The sequence below is a fragment of the Grammomys surdaster genome, unplaced genomic scaffold (genome assembly GCF_004785775.1).
Source record: "Grammomys surdaster isolate TR1022 unplaced genomic scaffold, NIH_TR_1.0 98, whole genome shotgun sequence".
Taxonomy (NCBI): Eukaryota; Metazoa; Chordata; class Mammalia; order Rodentia; family Muridae; genus Grammomys; species Grammomys surdaster.
In genome coordinates this window covers 711,778-734,102 of record NW_021604577.1, presented here as the reverse complement: position 1 = coordinate 734,102, position 22,325 = coordinate 711,778, and the positions used below count along the sequence as shown (strand labels likewise).

Sequence of the window (22,325 nt, the reverse complement as noted above, 5' to 3'; positions counted from 1 at the left end):
CAGAGAAACTTCAGAAAGCCCGTATTAGAGGCAATCAGAAGTAGGTTGGACTCAGCCTTTACAATGGCTTGTGCTTCCTAATGCACTATGCTGAGCTCCTACAGTTGTTTTTCCTAAAGCTACAAATGGTAATTTATCCTAATAATCCACTGTGATTGGATATAAAAAAAAACACAATAATTAACAGTTGTACCTACAGATTGCAAACAGTTGTTGAAAAAACTAGGTACTGCTCTAACTTTTTATGCCACCGTATTAAAAGGCTATCGGTACTATCAATACACAAAACAAAAATCTTAAATATCCTCAAAAGTATTTTTAAAAACTAGTCAAGAACTGAAAAGCCTTTCCACAAAGAAATCATCATAAGATAATTTGATTAGCAAAATTTAGCATGAAAATTTCCCTTACACATGGAGTAGACTACTCCTGAAAATTATCAAGGCATAAACTAGTGTATTATCTCCTCTTATAGCCTCTAAGTCTGTGGGGTCTGTGGAGCAGCTCTTTCCTTTACTCTCAGATTATGAGTGTCTTCATTCTTTTTTGAGCAATATGTCAGGGAGCTACCAACATTTTTAATCTTTTCAAGACTTTCTTGATCCTGGATATTACTTCTTTTTCTGTTTGACTGTATTCTGCAATTTGGTTCTATTGACATTTTGAGATGGCTATTTATACGACCATTTCTCATTTTTTTATTGTATACACTGTAAAATCTACCTTTATGAAGACTAAGATTTTTAATAAATTTTCCTAATCAAACTAATTCTTAATTCTTAATGTTTTTAACATACTTTAAGAATCCAGGAATTATTTCAAAACTCCTAAACATAAGGATTTTGTTTTGCTTTTGAAGCTAAGTATCCCCATCAGCCTAGGTTGGCCTAAACCCCTGCCCTCAGCCTCCTAAGTGCTAGGATTTACAGGTAGTGTACTATCATGCCAGGATTATACATGGGTTGTTAAGATTTTTGCATTGGGTTTTATAATAATTGCACACTGTATACAAAACAAAACCATACTTCATGAGATACAGGGATGAAGCTAGCTCATTAACAGAGTGCTTGCTTGGTATATTCAAGGTTCTGAGTTTGTTGCTCAGAAGCATAAAAGAACAAATACCACTAAAAACTTGATTAATTTTGTTTTTTTGAAATTTGTTTAGAACACAGTCCACTATAGTTGATATAACTGACAAATTGTCAAGCATTCAAAGAAGAAATACAACAATCTGAAGCAAACTCAAATCAGGAAAAAAAAAAAAAAGACTGACAGATGTGTTTTGAGATTGGCCCAGATAAACAAAAGATGAAAATAGTACGTGATTTTCCCTCATGAACCCAGGAAGGAAAGCCAAAATAAAATATCAGCTACATAAATTTCACTACACAGACACAAACAGACAGACAGACAGACAGACACATGCGCATGTGTATACATATACACATACACATGACAACATAAACAAGTTTGGTTTCTCCTAGACAGCTGAGATTTCTTCCAGTGTGTGTGTGTGTGGGGGGGCATGAAGCCTGCAATGGCCGTATCCTGTAGCCAGGTGGGTCTCCTGGTGGAGGGAGGGGGACATCAACACACCCACAAAACCTTCAACCCAACATTTGTCCAGCCTACAAGATGTGCACAGCTAAAGATAGAGCAGAGACTAAGGGAACAGCCAAACAATGTCTGCCCCAACTTGAGATCCATCCCATGGGAGACAGCCAACCCTTAAAACTATTTATGATACTCTGCTATGCTTGCAGACAGGAGTCTAGCATAATTGTCTCCTGAGATGCTTTATCCAGCAGCTGATGGAAACAGATGCAGAGATTCACAAACATCAGGTGGAGCTTGGAGAGTCTTGTGGAAGAGTAGGAGATAGAATTGAGCAAGCCAGATGTATCAAGGACACCACAAGAAGACCTACAGAGTCAACTAATCTGGGCCCATGGAGCTCATAGATACTGAACCACCAACCAAAGAACATGCAGCGGCTGGACCTAGGCACCCTACGCATTTGGAGCAGATATGCACCTTGGTCTTCATATGCGTCCCCTAACAACTGGAGATGTGGGTGTCTCTGACCCTGTTGCCTGCCACTGGATTTCCTTCCCCTACTGGATTTCCTTCCCCTACCTGAACTGCCTGGTTGGGCCCAGTAGGAGAGGATGTGCTTAGTCCTACTGAGACTGGCTGGGTAAGACCCACAGAAGGCTTCCCCTTCTCTGAGGAGAAGGGGAGGGAGTAACGGAGAATTTGTTAGGGTGGGACTGGGAGTAGAGGAGGGACTGAGTCTGTGATCAGGATATAAGGGGAATAAATTAATTAATGAAAAAAGTTGGTTTGATGCTGAAATATCAAGTAACATAATTTTTCATATTAACATATTTAAAGAAAAATTATAACCATTTTAATAGATGTAGAAAAAGCATCTGAAAACAAATCCAACATTCATTCATGATAAAACTTTTCCAAGTGTTTCCTTAATTTAATAGAAAAATTTTTCTTTAATTGGAAAAAGATATCTGTAAGAATACTATAATAAAATCATAGTTAATGATAAAATAATGAAAACTTGCCTCTGGGATTAAGAGAAAGGCAAGGCAAGGCTATTGGTTGCTTGCACAAACTGATGGTAAGACCCTACTGCTAAAGACAACATCTATAACAACTAATTGAATGTGCAAATTCAAGCTGGTGTCTACCTGGAGCCTTCACCCTTACTGACTAGTGTTCCTGGTACTGCAAGTTACTGGGCACATCATCAAAGGGGAAGGAAGATAGCAACCTAGACACAACCCCTTCCATCTACAGTGGTGACCTGTCTGCAGGATACCCTGCAAAGATACATCTTTGACACCACTCAGGTTTCAAAGAACCTGAGACTAGATAGGCCAAGAACCTAGGAGAAAACCAATACTACTCTTCTGCTTAAGGAACATAGCAATACATGACTCTTAAAGACATTCTGCTAAGCTCATAGATCAGTACCTTGCTCAACCATCTCCTACAGATGGGGACAAACACAGAGACCCACAAATGGACAATGTACAAGAGTGAGAGTTACTGGGACACTCAGTCTTAAATGGGATGTCTCCATTAAATCCCTCCCCACAGGGTTTAGGGAATCCTGCAGAACAGGAGGCAGAAAGAGTGTAAGAGACAGAAGAGAAGGACAACACAAAAAAAAAAAACAAAGCCCTCAAAACACAGCAGGACTGATGAACGTGAGCTCACAGCACCTGTGGCAGCATACACACAGCCTGTATAGGTCTGCAGCACATGGAGTCCCAGCAAAGACAGGAAGTGGACACATGCCCTCAGCCCTAATACAGAACTTTCTCTAATTGATAGCCACTCACAAAAGAGCATAATTTTCCCCAACAGAGTTTCACTGGGTATACAAGCCACTCTTAAGGCCACGCCCCACGTCCAACACAAAACAAACTCAATGCTATTTTTGCAAGTTGTCTCCCAATGCTCTGTCAAGCATTTTTTTTAACATTACAGGTCTTTTGCATGTACTTTACGGCTAATATCCACTTATCAGAAAGTATATACCATGCATGTCCTTTTGAATCTGGGTTACCTCACTCAGGAAATTCAAAAAACCATCAGATCTTACTACAAAAACCTATACTCGACAAAACTGGAAAATCTAGACAAAATGGATGATTTTCTAGACAGATACCAAATGTCAAATCACAATCAGGTAAACTATCTAAACAGTCCCATAACCCCCAAGGAAATAGAAGCAGTCATTAAAAACCTCAACTTCAAAAAGCCCAAAAATTAGTGCAGAATTCTACCGGACCGTAACAAACCGTGACCAACAACAACCAACAGTAAGCCACCCCACCTCGAAAGGTGCTAGCATTTATATACCCTCTGAAAAGTCCCCAGAACACCAAATATCATACAACTGCAGAAACTATCTGAAGCTGGTAAAATCATGCCCCTCCTAGAGCTTGAGGTAAATCATAGTCAGCCGCTGTGGACAATCTGAAGCAGCCCCATATCCTCACACCTGGGATTAAAACAAAACCATATTTTTTATAATACTTCTGTGTTTTCTTTAAAGAAACCAAAACTCCAAAATTGTCCTACAGAAATTATGTTTTTCAGGTTTCTGCATTTACATTCAAATTTAAAAAATCCTGTTAGTACATTTGTTCAAGCAACTAACATTTACATCTCAAGAAAATGTAGTAAGTAAATTTCTCCATCTGCACTTTCTGACTGACTGCTATTCTAAATCTTTTATTAAAAATTTTCCAGAAATACAAATGCCTATATGTAGGGACCCCAGGGGTGGGGTCTGGTGGGTTTTTCTGTAAGTTTTATAGTTTAAAGGGTTTACAATTTAGACTTATGACCTATTTGAATAATGTCATAAACAATGTGATAATTCTGTTTATGGCACACGTGCTGCATACAGACAAATGATCATTTTACCATTATTGACAAGGCTATCTTCGAAAGGTCTTCAAGAACCATTATAAAAGTCAGTTGTACACACACATATATGTGCTTACTCTGGGTTGTCTGTTCAGTCCCACTGGTTTTGTTGAGTGTCTTTAGATCAGTGCCACTCAGCTTAGACAGCTGTTTATAAACATTGTAGAAATTAAGCCAGGCATGGTGGTGCATGCCTGTAATCCCAGCACTCTGCAAGCTGAGGGAGGAGGACTGCTATTTAAAGCCACCTATCTTGTTTAATGAAATTCTTGGTTTTATTTTTGATAGATAGCTATCTGATAATGTTTGTCTTCCTACATTTTTTCTATTTCAAAGTTCCTTACGTTATTTAAGGGCCTCTTTTTGTATTAGAATTTTGAAATTCATGCTATCAATTTCTGCTAAAAAGCCTGCTTGGATTTTAAATGGAATTTTGTTCAGTTTATAGGTCATTTGAAAAAAAATGGTATCTTATACTGCTGAGTATTCTGATTTAAAAAAAAGTCTGTATGTTTAGATCTTTCTGTCTTCCTGTATGTATGTGTATGTATACATGTTTGCATCTGCAGATGTTCGTGCTCATGTGTGTATATGTGTGTAGAGGTCACAGATACGCATAGAATACTTTCTAAAGCTACTCTCTACCTTATTTACTTATTTATTTTCAAGATAGGGTCTCACTATATAGCCCTGCAACTGACTGTGTAACTAAGCTGGCTTTGAACAGAGATCTGCCTGCCTTTGCTTCTCTAGTACTAGATTTATAAGTGTATATCATTACATGCAGTTTCTATATTATTTGTTTTTAAAGTTAATGTCCTTTATTAGGGAAGACAAGAATTGGCGACGGTCTTTGATATTTGAGAGTAACTTTTAAGAAGACCATTTTGGGAGAAAGAGGTCATTAGCCTGTGAAGAAGTTGTCAGGGAATGCTGAAAGAGATGTTGGAGAGACAGTTTCCAAGGGCATCCCAGTGAGATGGAGATCGGGAAGATGGTGGTCCAAGTGATGAATACTCAGAAGAGAAAGCTCACAGTTGAATAGCAGACATAGCTTTTGATTGGCCTCTGCTCTGTGGAGGCTGAAACATGGAAGGCCATGCTGAAGAACAGAAAATGCTGACCACCCAGAGAAAATGCAGGAATGAAAATCCACCCAGCATAGGTTGGCTTCTCCTCAATGTATGCTTATTCCAAGATCATACACAGTTGGACTAGAGCTGGTTGTCCTAGGGTCTGTGCTTATGACTCAAATAGCTATTTCAGTTGTCTGTTCTGGTCAGTTAGTGACTCCTCCCTTCTCTGCCTCTTCAGCTCTGGGATTACAAGCACTAGATGTTGCCTCTGGTGTTTTACATAGGTCTGAGAACTTAAACCCAGGTCTTTATACTTGCACAGCAAGCACTTTACAGGCTAAGGTGTATTTCTGAGTCCTCAGTCTTTGATACCTATCAGCAATATTTTATTAAAGTTTTAATGACCTTTTTATTTTCAAAACATTTTAAATTATGCTTATTCATCTAGGACAGGGCAGGGAGTTATAGCACTGCAACCCATGTGTGGAGGTCAGAGGTCAGTTTTCAGGGCTTGGTTCTTTCCTTCCTCCTGGTGATCAAACCCAGGTAACAGTCAAGCTTGGAAGCAAGTGCTCTTACCACTGAGCCGTCTCATCAGCCTGAGGGGTTTTGTTTTTCCCTCTAAGTTGTATGTGAGATAGAGTCTCATTATGTAGGTTGGAACTCACTATGTAGTCCAAGCTGGCCTCAACTTCACAGAAATCCACCTGCCTCTGCCTTCTGAGTGCCAAAATTTTTACATAGAAAGAGAGGCCCTCAAGCAATGTAAACAACTTTGAAATAGAAAAAATATAGGAAAGCAAACATTATTAGAGAGTTATCTATCAAAAAGAAGGCCAAGAATCTCATTAAACAATATAGTCTAAATTGTAAAACCTAAAACTAGAAAACTTCTAGAAGAAAAATATAGAAATCCAGGTGTGATGGTACACACCAATAACCATAGCATTTAAGAGGCAGAGGCAGGAGGCTCACAAGTTTGAGACTGCATAACAAAGTTCAGGCTGGTCTGAAGTGCACAGTGAGACTGCCTCAAAAATCAAAACCCAGAGTCAAAGGGGGGAAAAAAATGGAGAGAATGTCTGTACTCTGGACTCAGCCGTGATTCCTAAGTATGACACACTAGAAGGTAGTCTGAAAAGAAAATACACAGGGCTTCATAAAATGCTGAGATCTTTTCAGACCTGACCCTGTCTCAAAAGGGGAGAAAAGTTAGTGTTAAGAGAATGAAAAACAGTAAATACTTAGTTTAGAAATTTCTAGCCAGGGGCTAGAAAATGGCTCAGTGGAAAAGAGCACTGGCTGTTCTTGCGGAGTACCCACATGGCAGCTCAAAGCTGTCTGTGGCTCCAGTGCTAGGGGATCCATCACACTAGGCATGCATGTGATGGATGTATCTGTGTACACAGGAAAAATACTCATACACAAAATAAATAAATCTTTAAAACTTCATATCCAAACACACTAAATACGTATCAAATACACACAAAAAACAAAAACAAACAAACAAACAAAAAACCCAAAATGGGTACAAGATCTGAACAAACACTTGAGTAAAAATGTGTAGCTAGCAAGTCACGTGAAAGCTACTCGGCACAACCAATCATTAGGGAAACACAAACCAAAGCCACAAAATACCCAAATAATAATAATATATTATAATTAAAATTATTATTATTATTATCATTATTATTTTGGTTTTTGAGACAGTTTCTCTGTGTAGCCCTGGCTGTCCTGGCACTCACTCTGTAGACTAGGCTGTCCTTGAACACAGAGGCATGTGTCCCACTGTCTGCTAGCAGGGTGGTAAAACTCTGGAAAACAGCCATAAATTTTTCTTTTTTCATTTTTTGGGGTTTTTGTTTGTTTGTTTTTTATTTTGTGGAAGAGATGGGGGAGGTAGCCTTATGGTTAATAGTATCAGGAATTGAACCCAGGGCTTCATGCACGCTAGGCAAGCATTCTACTACTGAGCTATACCCAGAAGCCCTTTTGTATCTTCTGTTTTGAGACAATGTCTCATAAGCTACCCAGACTGGCCTCAAACCTATGGTCTTGGCCTCCTGAGCAGCCAGGATTACAGGCCACTACACATGACTTGACAGTTCACTGATCCAATTACTCTTTGGTAATTATCCACAACCTGTACATAAAATGCTTATAGTAATCTTATTTGTAATAGCCAAGACCTTAAGATCTAAAAGTCCTATAGTACTTCGGCACACTGGAATCCTACTGAACATTGACATGTAAGAAGCTATTGACATTTCAACAACATGAGTAACTTTTAAGTAATTTTACCAAGTGAAGAAAGTCAACCTACGCCTCCAAAAAGAGTTTCTATTGTAAGATTCCATTAGCATAAAACTCTAGAAAATGAAGTCTACAGGGATGGCAGATCAGGGACTGCTGGGGGATGGACCACGGAAGGAGAGAGAAGTATAGCCAGGAGGAAATTTTGGAGCTGAAAGACACAGTACATTGTCTTTATTTTTTTCTTTGATAAGGACTCCTTTCTTGCCCAGGCTAGTCTAGAACTAGCTTTGTAGCCCAGGCTAGTCTTGAACTCATAATTTTCCGCTTTTGAAGCCTAAATGCTGGGACTATAAGTCTGTGCCATCTTTCTCAATTCTTGTTCACCATGTTGTGGTTTCACTGATGTACAGATTAGAAGAACTTACCAAACTATATACTTTAAATATATCAGCTTTTTATATATCATTTATGCCATCAACAAAGCTGTTAAAGAATGTAGTATTTGGGGGAACAGTCTCCTGATAAAGGTAGAGAACCATCTGCTGTTTCTGGTTTCCTTCCACTTCCTTACACTTTTATTCCTAATGTACAGGTAACTCATACAGTGCTAGACCATGCCAAAAAGCCATAGTTCTTTCCATAAAGAATTCGAAACACTTGCTAAATAGATTCACAGCATTCATGACCCCACTAAAATTATTTGGAGATTGGGGGGAAATTAAGAACTTGATAAAAAGCCGGGCGGTGGTGGTGCACGCCTTTAATCCCAGCACTTGGGAGGCAGAGACAGGCGGATTTCTGAGTTCGAGAGTTCGAGGCTAGCCTGGTCTACAGAGTGAGTTCCAGGACAGCCAGGGCTATGCAGAGATACCCTGTCTCGAAAAACAAAAAAATAAATAAATAAATAAAAAATGAAGTGAAGATAAGTAGAAGCTTGCAATCTGATTCTATTTAGTTTTACAATAGGAGAGGGCTTACCATAAAGTAATCAAATATGTAAGAAAGACTATTAATTGAATCTAAAATTTTTATAAAAAATTTTCTGAAAAGAACCTCATATAAACTGTAAACATCTTTCCATAAAGGTAGTCTATAAATCAAAAAAGCACAAGGTAGCAGAGTATGTGAATTCAGTAGTCTTCTGAAGAACATAAAATATTTAAATACTTATATATCATTACTGTTGGCAGGATTAGGAAAAACTAGCATAAACCAAAACTATAAGTATTTCAGGAAAAGACAAAAAGTAAAAGGTCTTTCCTCTTGAAAAATTCTATATCTTTTTTGATTAATTTCATAATCTCACTAGTAAGTAAACTACAGTGAACACCAAAGAGCTAACAAAAAAATTTAAGAGAAAACATTTTTTCAAGTATTAGGTTGGGACCATGGCTCAGTGGGTAAGAACATTTGCTGTTCAATAATGAAGACCTGAGTTCTAATCCCTAGAACTCAGTTAAGCCAGGTGTGGCTGGATATACCTGTAACCCCAGAACTGTGTGGGAAAGACACAGGAAGATCACAGGCTTGGCCACCGCCAGCAGAGCCTCACATTCAGTAGAGACCCTGTGTCTCAAGGGAAGAAGGCGGAGAATGGTTGAGAATGATATTCAACATCCTTCTCTGGTCTCTGCATGGATGCATATACTTGTACTCATATGTCTGTACAACACGGACCAACACACACACACACCCAAAGACCACAATTATTAGTTTCATTTAATCAGAATTATTTGTTTCATTTAATCGAAATTTAGGAATTTCTAGGCTAAACATCTATCACTCACACCCATCAGCACAGTACCTAAACTACTATACGGACTCTTTCTTAGGTAAGACCCCAAATGAGGCGCATGCACACAGGGATAAATATGACGAGTTTTACTAGTCTTTCTCAAATGCCTCCTCTCATGATATCGTATGCTGCTGAAAGTGCAATACATACATGTGTACTTACATTCTGTAACATTAAACAAAGGCACAATTATACTGTTTTCATTTAAGTGCTTTCTCCCTTCCATTCATTTGACTACTGTCAAAAATTACAACCTCCTGAGAGGACAGGCCATGGAAAAGCATATCTTAAAGATATACTCAGTAATATCTGACTTCATTCAGGAAAACATATTCAATGCCAGTTTTTACACATTACCTGTTTTTCTTTCTGTCTTATAGTGTACATTCAGAAGTGAGGTAGCAGACACATGACAAGTACTAAGGCACTCATTTGAACTAAAATACCAAGTCAGACTTTGACAAAAGATAAATATGGTAGGACTAGCTAGCTTGATAATTACCACTGGCCTTAATAATTAAGTTATATAAAGATATTTTCATAAAATGAATGTAAGCAGAATTCTAAGATGACCCCTAATCCCTCTGCATGCCCTGTATAGTTGCTTACATTGGAGCATTATAGGCATTGTGAATACAGCAAGATAGCAAGCAATTCTCTGAGCAGGGTACAAAATATGGCAACAGCAGTGCTAGAGAGATGGCTCAGTTCCCAGCACCCAGCGTGGGCAGCTCTTAACCATCTGTAACTGTAACTCCAGCTCCAGAAACCAAATGCCTTCTTTTAACCTTCTCAGTTTCCTCCTGCCTTCATGTGACATACATTCATACATGCATAGATACAAGTTAGAAAATGTCAAAAACAAAACAAAAACCAAATATGAAAAGGTGACTAACATCAATAATCAGCTGACCCTGAGTTAATCAAAAAGGAGATTACCCTTGTGAACACAACCTTATTGGGTGAAAAAAAAATGTGAGTGTCAGAATATGAGAAGTAGCAACAGGACTAGGGTTTAGCTGCACAGAGGAATGCTTGTTTCACATGCACACAGCCTTGGGTTCCATCCCCAGAACCACAAATAGACACAAAGTAGAATAAGATGAATTCCTATTGAATGTAAAGAAGCAAATCAATGTATTATGATGAACAAATGTGCCTAGAAATGGGCATGCTCTTTAGAAGCTCTACCTACATTGGCTTCAAAGAAGAGCACTAGCCTTAGAGAAAACCACAGCCCCATCACAGAAATGGTGATTTTTTTTTCTCCTCCTTTTGAGAACCTAAGCAGAGAATCAAGCTAAGCTATACCTAGACCTCTGATTAAAAAACAAAATTATCAGATAAATAAATAGATGTAGCTTCAATCTACATCATTTTTTGATCACTCTTTGTTATCCAGCAACAGAAAGCTCATACAATAAACATTTAATGAGAATTTAAGAATATGTTAAGGACTTCCTCTTAGCCAGATCCACCTGTACTGAATCTTCCAGTAATTCTCCAAAGTGACGAAACAGTGGGAAAGAGGAGAGGCACTCATGCATGCTCTTCAAGCCTTTCAGAAAACCGAGTTGTTTCTTTGGCCACATACATGTGACATCTACAAGAGTGATGCCACAGATATTAGGGGATTAGGTACTTTGCAAAAAGGAATCCCTAATTGTTACCATGGCAAAACAGAGTGTCTACAATGCCACTCAGCTGCTGCTGGCCTTGTTATAAATGAGCATGTTAAGGGCAAGATTCCTGCCAAGAGAAGGAACGTGCACAGTGAGCATGGTAAGCACTGTAAGAGTCAGATGGCTTCCTGCAATGGATGAAGGAAAGGTAAGAGTCATATGGCTTGCTGCAATGGATGAAGGAAAGGTAAGAGTCAAGATGGCTTCCTGCAATGGATGAAGGAAAGGTAAGAGTCAGAGGGCTTCCTGCAATGGATGAAGGTATTATGCCCAGGTCTTGGGATCTCCAAGAGTCCTCAAAGAATTACCATATCCGCTGTAGAGATTCTTAAGAGCCCTTTATTTCAAACCCAAATTTGGACAGAAAACTGCACAAAGTGAAGTTTCGGTCCGTGTCTAGGAGTGTAGAGAATATACACAAGTAGGTTACATAGGGGAAGGGAAGTGGCGGATAAGGGAAGCTATAATGTTTTTACAAACCAGTCACAGCTGCCTGGGAACGCTTAATTGGGATGATTTCTCTCTATGGATATATGGTTTTTGCTTTTCCCAAGGCCATAAGCCACCTGTGTTGGGGAGTGTTTGGCCATCCATCAGAGAGGGTGCCAGCTTCAGGCTGCATGGAGACTGAAGGCTGCCCTGCATTTGTTTATCTGTTTTCAGGCTGATACTGTCTGAGGATTTGTGGCCTTTGGTGCCTTTTTTAGGGGAGTTAGGTGGCAGGAAGGAATGGGGAGGCTTCTGTGTGAGCGGGGCTGAGGGTGGGGGAGTGCTGCAGCGGCTAGGCTTCTGGGGAAGTGCTGAAGCTGGTGCTAGCTACTTGGCTTCTTCAAATGAAAGGTAAGAGTCAAGATGGCTTCCTGAAATGGAAGAAGGAAAGGATCAGGAAAGAAACCAAGCCAAAAGGAAGGTACCTGAGGGAAGGAACTAAAGGGTTCCACTGAGGCACCAGCCTGCTCCATCCAGGGAAGCACTTTGTGTGAACAGAAAGGAGCCTGAGATGCTGGAGCCCATGCCCCAGGAACTCCTGGCTCAGCAGATGTACAAATGAGAATGAGAGACCCAGACTATAAAAGTATTTTTCTTAAGTACACATGTGGTATCTTTACCTATAAAGAAATTTTTAAAGTAAATTTTAATTGTCCCAGTTCATTTTGTCATTCTTATTCAAATTTAGCATTTTCTTGCTAAAAGATGCTGCTTAGTATGAAACAAATATACTGTATTGATTAGAAAATAGCAAAATATTTATAAAGTGTTTATACTGGTTTCAAGATAGTTCCCCTAAATTACCAAGGGGCAAAAAAAAAAAAAAAAAAAAAAAGGGAGAAAAACCAGCAGGAGATCAGGCACAGTGGTAGGCACACCTCTAATCTCAGCATTCAGGAGGCTGAGGCAAAGACTGGAGCTCAAGGCCAGATTGGCCACACAGCACAACTCTGTCTCAAAAGGGGTGTGAGATGGCTGATGACCACTGTCTTACTGTTACACTCCAGAGGAGTTCACTATTCATAATTGTATCATCAACGGCTAGACTTAAAGGAACAAGAAGCCTCTGAAACCTACCTACCTAGAAACATATTACTTAAAGTACCTGTTGTTAGATTACTAGCTGTGAATTGATTTGACTATGGAATAGGACTCAAAAACAGAAATGTAACTTGATTTGAGCTTACTAAAATAAATACTATTTTAAAAAGAACATGGTAGGATAAAATGCATTTTATCAATAAATAATACCTTGATTAAGGCACACTTAAATTAAAAAGTTTTGATTGTCTTGTTCTTTCATGAATATATTCAACAAAGAACTTCTAAGTAGAAACATTAAAAAGATAATAACCATAGTCATTGGCTGTTTAGTAAAGACTGGAAAAGCTAGAAAATGAAAAGGCAAATGATTCTTAAAATCTGATAACATTATTTTCCAAGTAAAATGATCTTTGTTTTAAACAGAATCAAAGTCCTAAATGAGTAGATAAAAATTAAAAGCAGCTTGATATTAGATTCACTGAATAGTTAGAAAAAAATGATAGAATTTTGCATATAATGTTTAAAAAGTTAAACGGTTGGGTTTAGTTGCTTTGAAATATTTGTTCACTTATATTAACTTTTGGATGTTAGTATTTATATAAAAGAAAAGTAAATTTTATTTTATTGGAGGCAAGGTCTTCATATGTAGCCCTTGCTGGCTTTTGTACTTAACTATGCACTGGCCTTGAATTTGTGATAATCTTCCTACATTAGATTCTAACTGCTGGAATTACAAGTACATATCATCAAGGGCCTGGAGAAATGACTCAGCAGTTAAGAGCACTGATGCTTTTCCAAAGGACCAGGGTTCAATTCCTAGCACCTACATGATGGTTCACTGTCTGTAGCATCAATCCTGGGGAATCTAATGCCTCCATGGGCACCAAATAAAACACATATTAAATAAATAAGAAACAAATACACACCATCATACTAGCTCAAAATAAATATTAGAGCTTTATGCATAGAGATGAAAAAATTAATTCAATATATATAGTTTTCTCTGTTACAAAGAAATATAAGAAGCAATCAAGGTCTTTCAAACATAAAAACATTACATGAGAACATAATTATGTACATACATGCAGGATACAAAGCTCACAGAGAAAAGGCTGATACAAAGTTACCAACTGTGAAAGACTGACTTTGCCATCTTCATTTTAAAAGAATCACAGTACATAGCAAATTACTTTGGCATTTACATTCCATTGGATACTTTAAAAGGCTTTTAAAAATACAATTATCTTATGTTCTGCCTGCACATGTATATGTATACCACCCGCATGCCTGGTGCCCATGGAGGTCAGAAGAGAGCTTCAGATCTCTTGGAACTGGAGTTACTAATGGTTATGAGCCACCATGTGAGTGCTAAGAACTGAACTTGGATCCTTTGCAAGGACAACTAGTGTTTTGGTTTTTGTTTGGTTTGTTTGTTTGTTTTCTAATGAGTGAGGCATCTCTCCAGCACTTCCATTAGAGTCTTTTTAGCTGACTAAACTTTTTATTTTAACACCATCAGTATTTGTAATACAAAATTATACCTTTTGTAACTACTTGATTTTAACATGTAAAATGTTATATGTCAAAATAAAATGTGCAAATTTGTGTCCTTTTTTTGACCTTGAGCAGGCCTCAGGCAACTACACAATTACAAAAGAACTAAAAAATGTTTTGTTAAGAGGTGTGGTAGCATTTACAAAGTGATACATGATTTAAAAAGATAACTAAAGACTTCTATATGTCCCTGGATGCATAACAGTCTGTTGAAAAAGAAACAGGGGAAGAGAGGGTTAATGGACGGAGGGGGGGAGGATAAAGAAGACTTGACCAGCTAAAACTGCCTACATGTTATTTTCACTTTGTTGTTCTACCTCTAAACATTAATTTGTGAATTTGGAATATATAACACTTCATAGATTTCAAAAAGCTTTCTACTAATTATCACATATTTTTATGAAAAGAAGTTTTGGTTGTTAATTTTTAACATGGCTATATAAAATAATTCTAAATCCATTAGTTCCATTAAAATTCCTCCCTCAGTCAAGTATGCAGCCTAACATAGGATATAATCAAACCCTTTGAAACCCTTGAAAGAAAGGCCATGATTAGTATAATAGACATATATTTGATTTATGTCAAGTAGTTACACAGGTAATGCTTTGGATACTCAACATAAAACATTTTAATGGAATATTATTGCTCCAAATATACCATACTAAAATTAAACTGATAACAGAAAAAGGTTACTAAATCATGGCTGACAGGGAGCTAAATGCACCAAGTTAAAGTGCATTCCTAATGCTCAAACAGTCTGGCTGAACCCCTTAGGTCAGTTTGGGTCATTATTACTTTGGAACAATTCCAAACTATTCCCATGGGTTCTATTGTTTTAGTCAGCAGCTTTAGGAAATCCAGAACAGGCTCCATGTTAAAAATTTAAAAACCATAGGTTCTCCATCAGTTTCTGAATTTATTGTTTTTTTTTAAGTGTACTTGACATTTTAATGAGGTCACGAGGCATCCCCCAGGTTAATTTCTGTAGTAGTTTTTACATACTAGTCATTGGGCTGCTACAGCTGACCAACAGCTTATATAATGCTGCTCAAAGACAGAAAGATACATGGTTACCCTCTTAAAAAAAGGAATTACACTGAGCACAGCCGGGCTTGGTACAGCTCAAGGACAGAGAAGCTTGTCAGGACTTCACAAAGTTGAGATTCCCCAAGCGCCACAGGGGGAAAAAAAAAGGTGGGGAGAGGGAGATAAGAGAAAGTCTGTTAAAATAAAGGCTGCAACACTGTTGTAAATGTATGAATGGCCCTGGGTGAAAATTCATACACAAAATTACAGAGGACCCACCCACTGTTTCATATAATTTTGAGAATGCCTTCCCAGCCCCAAGTCTTTCCGCTTCCACATAGTTTTGGATGTTACAATGTATAAGAAAGATCCATGTTTTAGGCAAAATTAAGTATCTATCAAAACACCAGCGTCTCTGCAGAAGGTAGTTTCAGATGGCAACATGCTTCAGCACCTTCAGGGACCCACTACACAGAAACAGTATGGCCAACACAGTAGCAATTCTTCCATATTCCTTACTCAGTATTACAACTCTCCCTGAATGAATAAATATTCCTTGAACTATGCATTATATATCAGTGTGGGGGTCCACTGAGACCATGGCTATTATTCTAATGCTTAAATGCTGTACCTTAAGTTCTGCCATCTACACACAGTGAATGGTTATGATAGCTAGGGTACCAGAGTGACAGCAAACTGCTTCTCAGGTGAAAAGCTTATAGCAGAATGTCTCCAAATTAGAGGATAGGAGATGGGCAGGGTGGGCCAGGTAAAGGATTTTAGAATAATGCTGCTTAGGAATGTGTATTGGAGATTACTATACTTTGTTTACTCTTAATCCAAGTCTTGAGTGACTGCATGTTCATGCAAAATACACTTCTACTTTAGAGGAGGGAAAGCAGTCTGTTAGAGAGCATTTTCTTAGGGGAATCTGATGGCATCTCTCTCAAAAGTGGTTTACTTTCTAAGTCTTTTTGGTGATGTGGCTGTATTCTATTCCCACATTCTTCCACAGTGGGACAGGTGCTGGTGAATACAAGTGCATTATAGGTTCCTCAGGTATCTCCAGAAGCCTGTCATTCCTTAAGAAATATCAAAGTTGTGGTACTTGCTGGCCACCACCTTGACAATGTGCTTGTGCAGTATGTGGCAGTCCACTAATGTCATCTCATTGCCATCCAGAAATCTACATGTGGAAAACTTGATGTCTGTCATCCATGCTGTTCTCATTGATTTCATGAGTGGGGAGAATTCAGATACTCCTCTAGTTTCTGCAGTATTTTCAAAGCCCCCACCCCCACCCGCCCATCGAGTGTTTCATTAGCCTCTGGCCTTGAGGTCTTGAAATAAACAGAGAATTTGACAAAGATGTTCCGGCAGTGTTTGACTCTGGAGGGTTGGTAAAAGATTTAAGTACTTATGATTAAGTACTTGGTGGTATGGACTAGATAAGAAACTCCTCAGTCTTATTTACATCTGTTTTGACTTCGCTGTTGAAAGTTATGGTGGGTGCGTTCCTGGAGTCAAGGTCTGCAGGTTCACAGGCTTCCTTTTGAATTCAGTGGTGTGACACTAAACATAACTCCTTTGAGCCAAAGAATCATGAAGAGCCTCTGTGAAAGGGGGTGGTTTCCTATGCTTTCTCCATCTGCCAGCCTTGATGAAGAGCTGGATGAGGGGCTCTTTGTCCTTCTCCTTCAGTCCTTTCAGAGGCATCAACAGTGCCATGGTTGGCAGGCCTAGAGAGGATGCCGATGAGGCCGTGGTTCTGGAGCTGCTGGGGCTGTAATCCAGCCTCACTCCATCCTTGGCATCACCTCACACCTCCTGCATATCTAATTACTGGACTTCACCTGAAGTGTAATCCTTCCGAAACCCAGTTAGGTCCAAGTTAATCTAATTGCTCTGCTATAAGAATGATGACCCTACAGGACTTCCTATTCTCTGGTGAAACCTTAACTTGATCTACATATAATCTGTATCTGATCTTCTTCTCCTGGCTCAGAAGACAAGACATTTCCTACCTTTTCCTTTGCTGTAAATCTTTTCTTCTGCTGTATTTTGATAATTCATATCTTTCAGAGAACTGCTTGCTAATTTGTCTGTCTCTCAGACCTCTCTACCACAGTTACTTAGAATGCAAGCTTTATGTCAGCAGGACTCTTCCTAGAGCTTCAATATAAAAACTACCGCTGACATATAAGAGGCACTCAGTAACACAGTCACCTATAGTCGCCAGAATTTAGCTTCCTCAAAGATGGCTTCTTGACTCAATTATACATCAGTGACACCAACTTTATTTTCTCAAATCACCCTACAAATCTTCTGGAGAGAAAAGATCCAGTGTATCTTCTAAAATGAACTCCCAACAAGCAGCAGTACGAAGCAAAACATCTGGAGCTTTCAGAATCTACAAATGCATTTCTTAACCTTCTTTTACCTTACCATACACTCACTATTAATTAACCCAGACATTTTCTCACATCATTAGGATCAACCTGTCACAGAGTAGGAGGTCAATATTTAACCCAAATCGAATTTTACCCAGGAACTCTTGCTAGCTCTCTCTTACATTTAAAACTACCGATAAAAGAATATTTTCCTTTCCAAGTCTAGCCTAATAAAACCATACAGAAAAGGTATCAATAATAATAGTAATATGAGAGATTCAGAACCCTGATTAAATGGTCTTAAAGCAAATTTTTATATGAAAAGTGTTGATTTATCTCAGTAAGATATCAAACAGCACATGCACAAGTCACCCAAGCATTTAAACACAAAGGTGATGTGCTGCATTCACAAGTGCATGCTCTTTTAAGGCTCCAAGTAACATGACAGCTTCACTGTTCTTAGAGAGGAGTGGTGAAGGCATTTATAAAGTCCCTGGCTCTTTTAGGGATGATACATAATTCAGCAGTAATGTTAACAATCCATATATTATCCATTAGTAGTATCACTTCACCCTGCTTCTGACTCTGTACATTTTTAGATGCACTAGGTGAAGCTTTCTTTTTAAAGGTAAAGAAAGGGCTGGGCATGCTGATCAGTGGTGGAACACATACTTAGCATACACAGGTTCAATTTTCAGCACACACACACAAAAAAAACCAACCTTTTTTCTTCTTTAAATAAAAAGCAAACATAAAATTCATTTCTACTTCCAAAATTACTTCTCATAAATGCATTTTTCAACCTCTGTGTTTTACCTCTGTGTTAAAATGAATACTTGATGCTTTTATCAAAGAAAATTGGAAATTTAGACTATAGTCTTAACTTTTACTTCTGTGTTTGTGTGTGCTGTGTGAGTGTGTGCAGGTCCCATGACACCTTGCAGGAGTTGGTTTTCTCCTTTTACCATAGGGGTTCCTCCTCCTCCTCTCTTACTGTTTGTTTGTTCGTTTGTTTGTGACAGTGTCTCATTATGTAGCTATGGCTGGCCTGGAACTTGCTATGTAGACTATGCTGGTCTCAAACCCAGAGATTCACCTGCTGCTGCCTCCCAGGTGCTGGGATTAAAGTGTGCCACCACACCTAGCATTTTGTTTTGTTTTTGTTTTTTTAGTTTTTTAAAAAAAACTTCCATTAAATCAAATTGAACTTATTCATTTTATGTATTGTTCCAATTCTAGTGTAAGTGCCACGGAAATGAATAATCCTTTCATTTTCAAGTTGACACTGGTAATTTTACTAAATTCATACAAACAAATGCACACTCTGTGTTCATTTTAAAAAAAAAAAAATACCCAAAACTTAAAATAAGCAAAAACAAAACAAAAATAGTAGGCGCTTTTCAGTGTGGTACTTAGTTTAAACTTTTGATTACTTTCTATTAACTAATTTATTTAACAAGTCTATAATATGAATTTATAGAATTCTGGCTGGTCAAAATGAAAATAATTTCTATCTAGTGGAAAGGATGGCCAAAACCTACTCTTATGTTCTTATTTAGAATATTAACTAATTCTATACCTAACCCGATTGCTTTACTATTTCTTCATTAAGTATCCTATAAATACCTAAATGGTCATAGGAATGAGTCTAACACCTTACTAGATCCTTCATTAAACAAAAACCTAAAGGCTGGAGACATATAATTCAATGAGTAGAGTGCAGGAAGCCCTGAATTTTATCTTGGGTGGTTGAGACAGGAGGACCAGAAGTTCAAGGTCACCCTTTACTATATGAGAAGTTTGAGGCTAGCCTGGGATATATGTGCCCCTTTCTCAAAAATAAATTAAGTGTAAATCACTTGTTATGTGTTCATTTACATTTTGAATGAAATCATAACTTTCTTTACCTTTCTGAAATGTTTTGGTGACCTCACCAGCAGACTATTCTGACTGAGCCAACTACTCTGATACACACACACACACACACACACACTCACTCATGCTGAGAAAGATACTTCTTACAGGAAAATAAAGTCAAATTTGCTCATTTACATAAGCCAAAACCAGCATGGTGGTGGTGACGAAGCCCTTTAGTCCCAGGACTCAGGAGGCAGAGGCAGGAGGATCTCTGTGAGTTCTAGACCAGCATGGTCTACAGAGTGAGTTCTAGAACAGCCAGGGCTACAAAAAAGAATCCCTGTCTGAAAAAAAAAAACAAGTAAATAAAAGTGAAAATTCATCTCTGTATTCTTAGGATCTGGCATGGTATCAAGCACCTGTGTTCAACAAATGTTAAATGAATACATAAAGTTAAAAATACATCACAACTAAATTTTTCTAAAAACATAAATTTTTCCATGGCATGAACTTCAATTCCATAATGCTAAGTTAATCAATTAATATTAGCTGCTTTTAACATTCACCACAGAATATGAAATTTTTGTGGTTATGGTTTTTAATGTGCAAAAAATTCATTACTATGAAGCAATATATTATGTATAAAGCATCTAGGAAACAAACAACATATAAATGCACAGTTCTAGGACCAAAGGAAGAGATGGGGAATAGATGCTAGTTCTAGTTTTATTTCTGATCTACTCTGAAAAGTTAAATTTGTACTTATTCGTCAAGAATTATGTAGAGTCTAAGCCACCTTTTGCTATCAAAATTATGAATGTGTATATACTTGCATCACATGCCCAACACGGGTAGAGCTGATAAATACATTGCCATTTTATGAGGTAGAAAGGCTAATTACTATCTAGGTATTTCCCCTTTGCTTTTGATTCAAAACAGAATCCATTATCACTACTCAACATGCTTTCCATTTCCACAAAGTTCTTTTAAAGGACATGATTTGGTGTGTGCCCCCAAAGAAACCAATAAATATCTCCTTATGAGAATTATGCTAATGGAAAATTTGAAATTCTGAAGATACAAGGAAATGTTTGTACCATTAAAGTGGACCCGACTTTCCATTCCTAGACATGTATGATGAATTATTTTTCAAGTGAGGTTGTTGTTGTTGTTGTTAGTGTGAGTGTCTGTCTGTTTCTGAGAGAGAAAGAACGAACAACTTTTGGGAGTCAGTTCTCCCCTCCCCCCCTGGGTTCTGCACACGGACTCAGGTTATCTAGCTTGCCAAAAAGGTACTTTTACTCCTTACATCTTAGACTCCCTCAATTGTGGTATTTTACAATTACCACAGTTGGAAGTTTCTTGTTAAAGTGTGTGTGTGATATGTGTTAGTGTGTAGTGTGTGTGTGTGTGTGTGTGTGTGTGTGTGTAGCTAGGGTCCTGCATGAAGGCCAGGACAACTATGTGGGGTCCTCTCTCTCCTTATCACCTTTATGTGGATTTTAGGAATGAAATTCAAGCCACCAGGCTTGTGCTGTTGGACCGCAAATCACCTTCCCTAATGAGTCTCTCGCAGGCCCAGGATTAAAAGATAATTAATAAATAAATTCTTGTTTATTTTGCCAAAAAGGAAAAAAGTTACAGGGAGAAGCCCATGTTCAAGAGGCATGACCGCTAACCCTGGGCCCATGTAGTCTTCAAATCTACAAGTCTCTTACAAGAAGAATTTAACAGCAACAAAAAGCATCGTATAATTAATTACCTAACTTCATATAAGACTAGCACCAACCAGGAGACGCGCATCCTAGCAGTGTATCTAATCTTCAAAGATTGATTTGCATGAGCTGCCCCCCACCCCCACAACTGTCCCTTAAAAGTGATTATTACAAATTCTCATCGCTGTGAAGAAACTGACCACATTTTGTGAGGCAATCCTTGTGTTCAGGTAAGACTTCTGCAGGAAGTGGAAAGGCGCTTTAGATTCACCTCAAGAGCTGGAAAATGAATACTATGACTCACTGACACTTCACACATGCGAAACACACATCCATATTAGCAAAAACAGCACTGCCTCAACAAGCGAATGGCAAGCAAACCGAGGCAAGCAAACCGTGGCAAGCAAACCGCCCGAGGCGAACACCCCCCAAGAACGTAATTCACAGTAGTCACTCGGTCCGAAATTGTGCATTTATTTTAGAAACTAAAAAACCGGTGGGACTTTGTCTTGCCAGAATCCAGCCTGAGGACAACACATTGGTCAACGGCGGAAGTTGCCTGACGAAATGACTGTAAGATGAAATCCAGTTTTATGATCATAACAAAACCTTCCTTCCGGGACCAGGCCAAAAGAGAAAGTTGAGAAAACGTCCTTCGGGATGCAACAGGCAATGAGGAGAACCCGGCACACGGCCTGAGCAGGCTCGGCCCGGGTACCTGGTGCGGGAGCGAGCCGTGCTCCCCGCTCTCCCCGTTACGAGTTGTGCGGGCTCCCGGCCCGGCCCCCCAGCCCGTCGCCCCGCGGCACCTCCCTCGGCCGCAGCACTGACCTTCCGCAGGGCCGGGACCAACAGTCCCCGCCATTTCGGGCTGTTTTCTTCGCTGAAGAACTCGTACGGCTGCGGCGCCTGCTGCATGGCCCCGGCCGCAGCGCCTCCGCATCGGAGGCCGGGCCGGTGGCCTGACAGGCTGGGCGCGG

At 38.8% G+C, this 22,325-nt stretch overlaps 1 protein-coding gene and 1 pseudogene across 1 annotated transcript in view; both read right to left on the bottom strand.

Moving 5' to 3' along the window:
* Positions 1-22,282, bottom strand: part of Sos2 (SOS Ras/Rho guanine nucleotide exchange factor 2) — an 85,542-nt gene extending 63,260 nt beyond the window's left edge. Inside the window, exon 1 of the mRNA XM_028781837.1 lies at positions 22,177-22,282. Within this exon, the coding sequence (XP_028637670.1) occupies positions 22,177-22,263 (87 nt within the window). The 5' untranslated portion in view covers positions 22,264-22,282. The remainder of the gene's footprint in view (positions 1-22,176) is intronic.
* On the bottom strand, positions 16,268-17,111 carry LOC114632982 (annotated as a pseudogene).
* Positions 22,283-22,325: the final 43 nt, after the last annotated feature.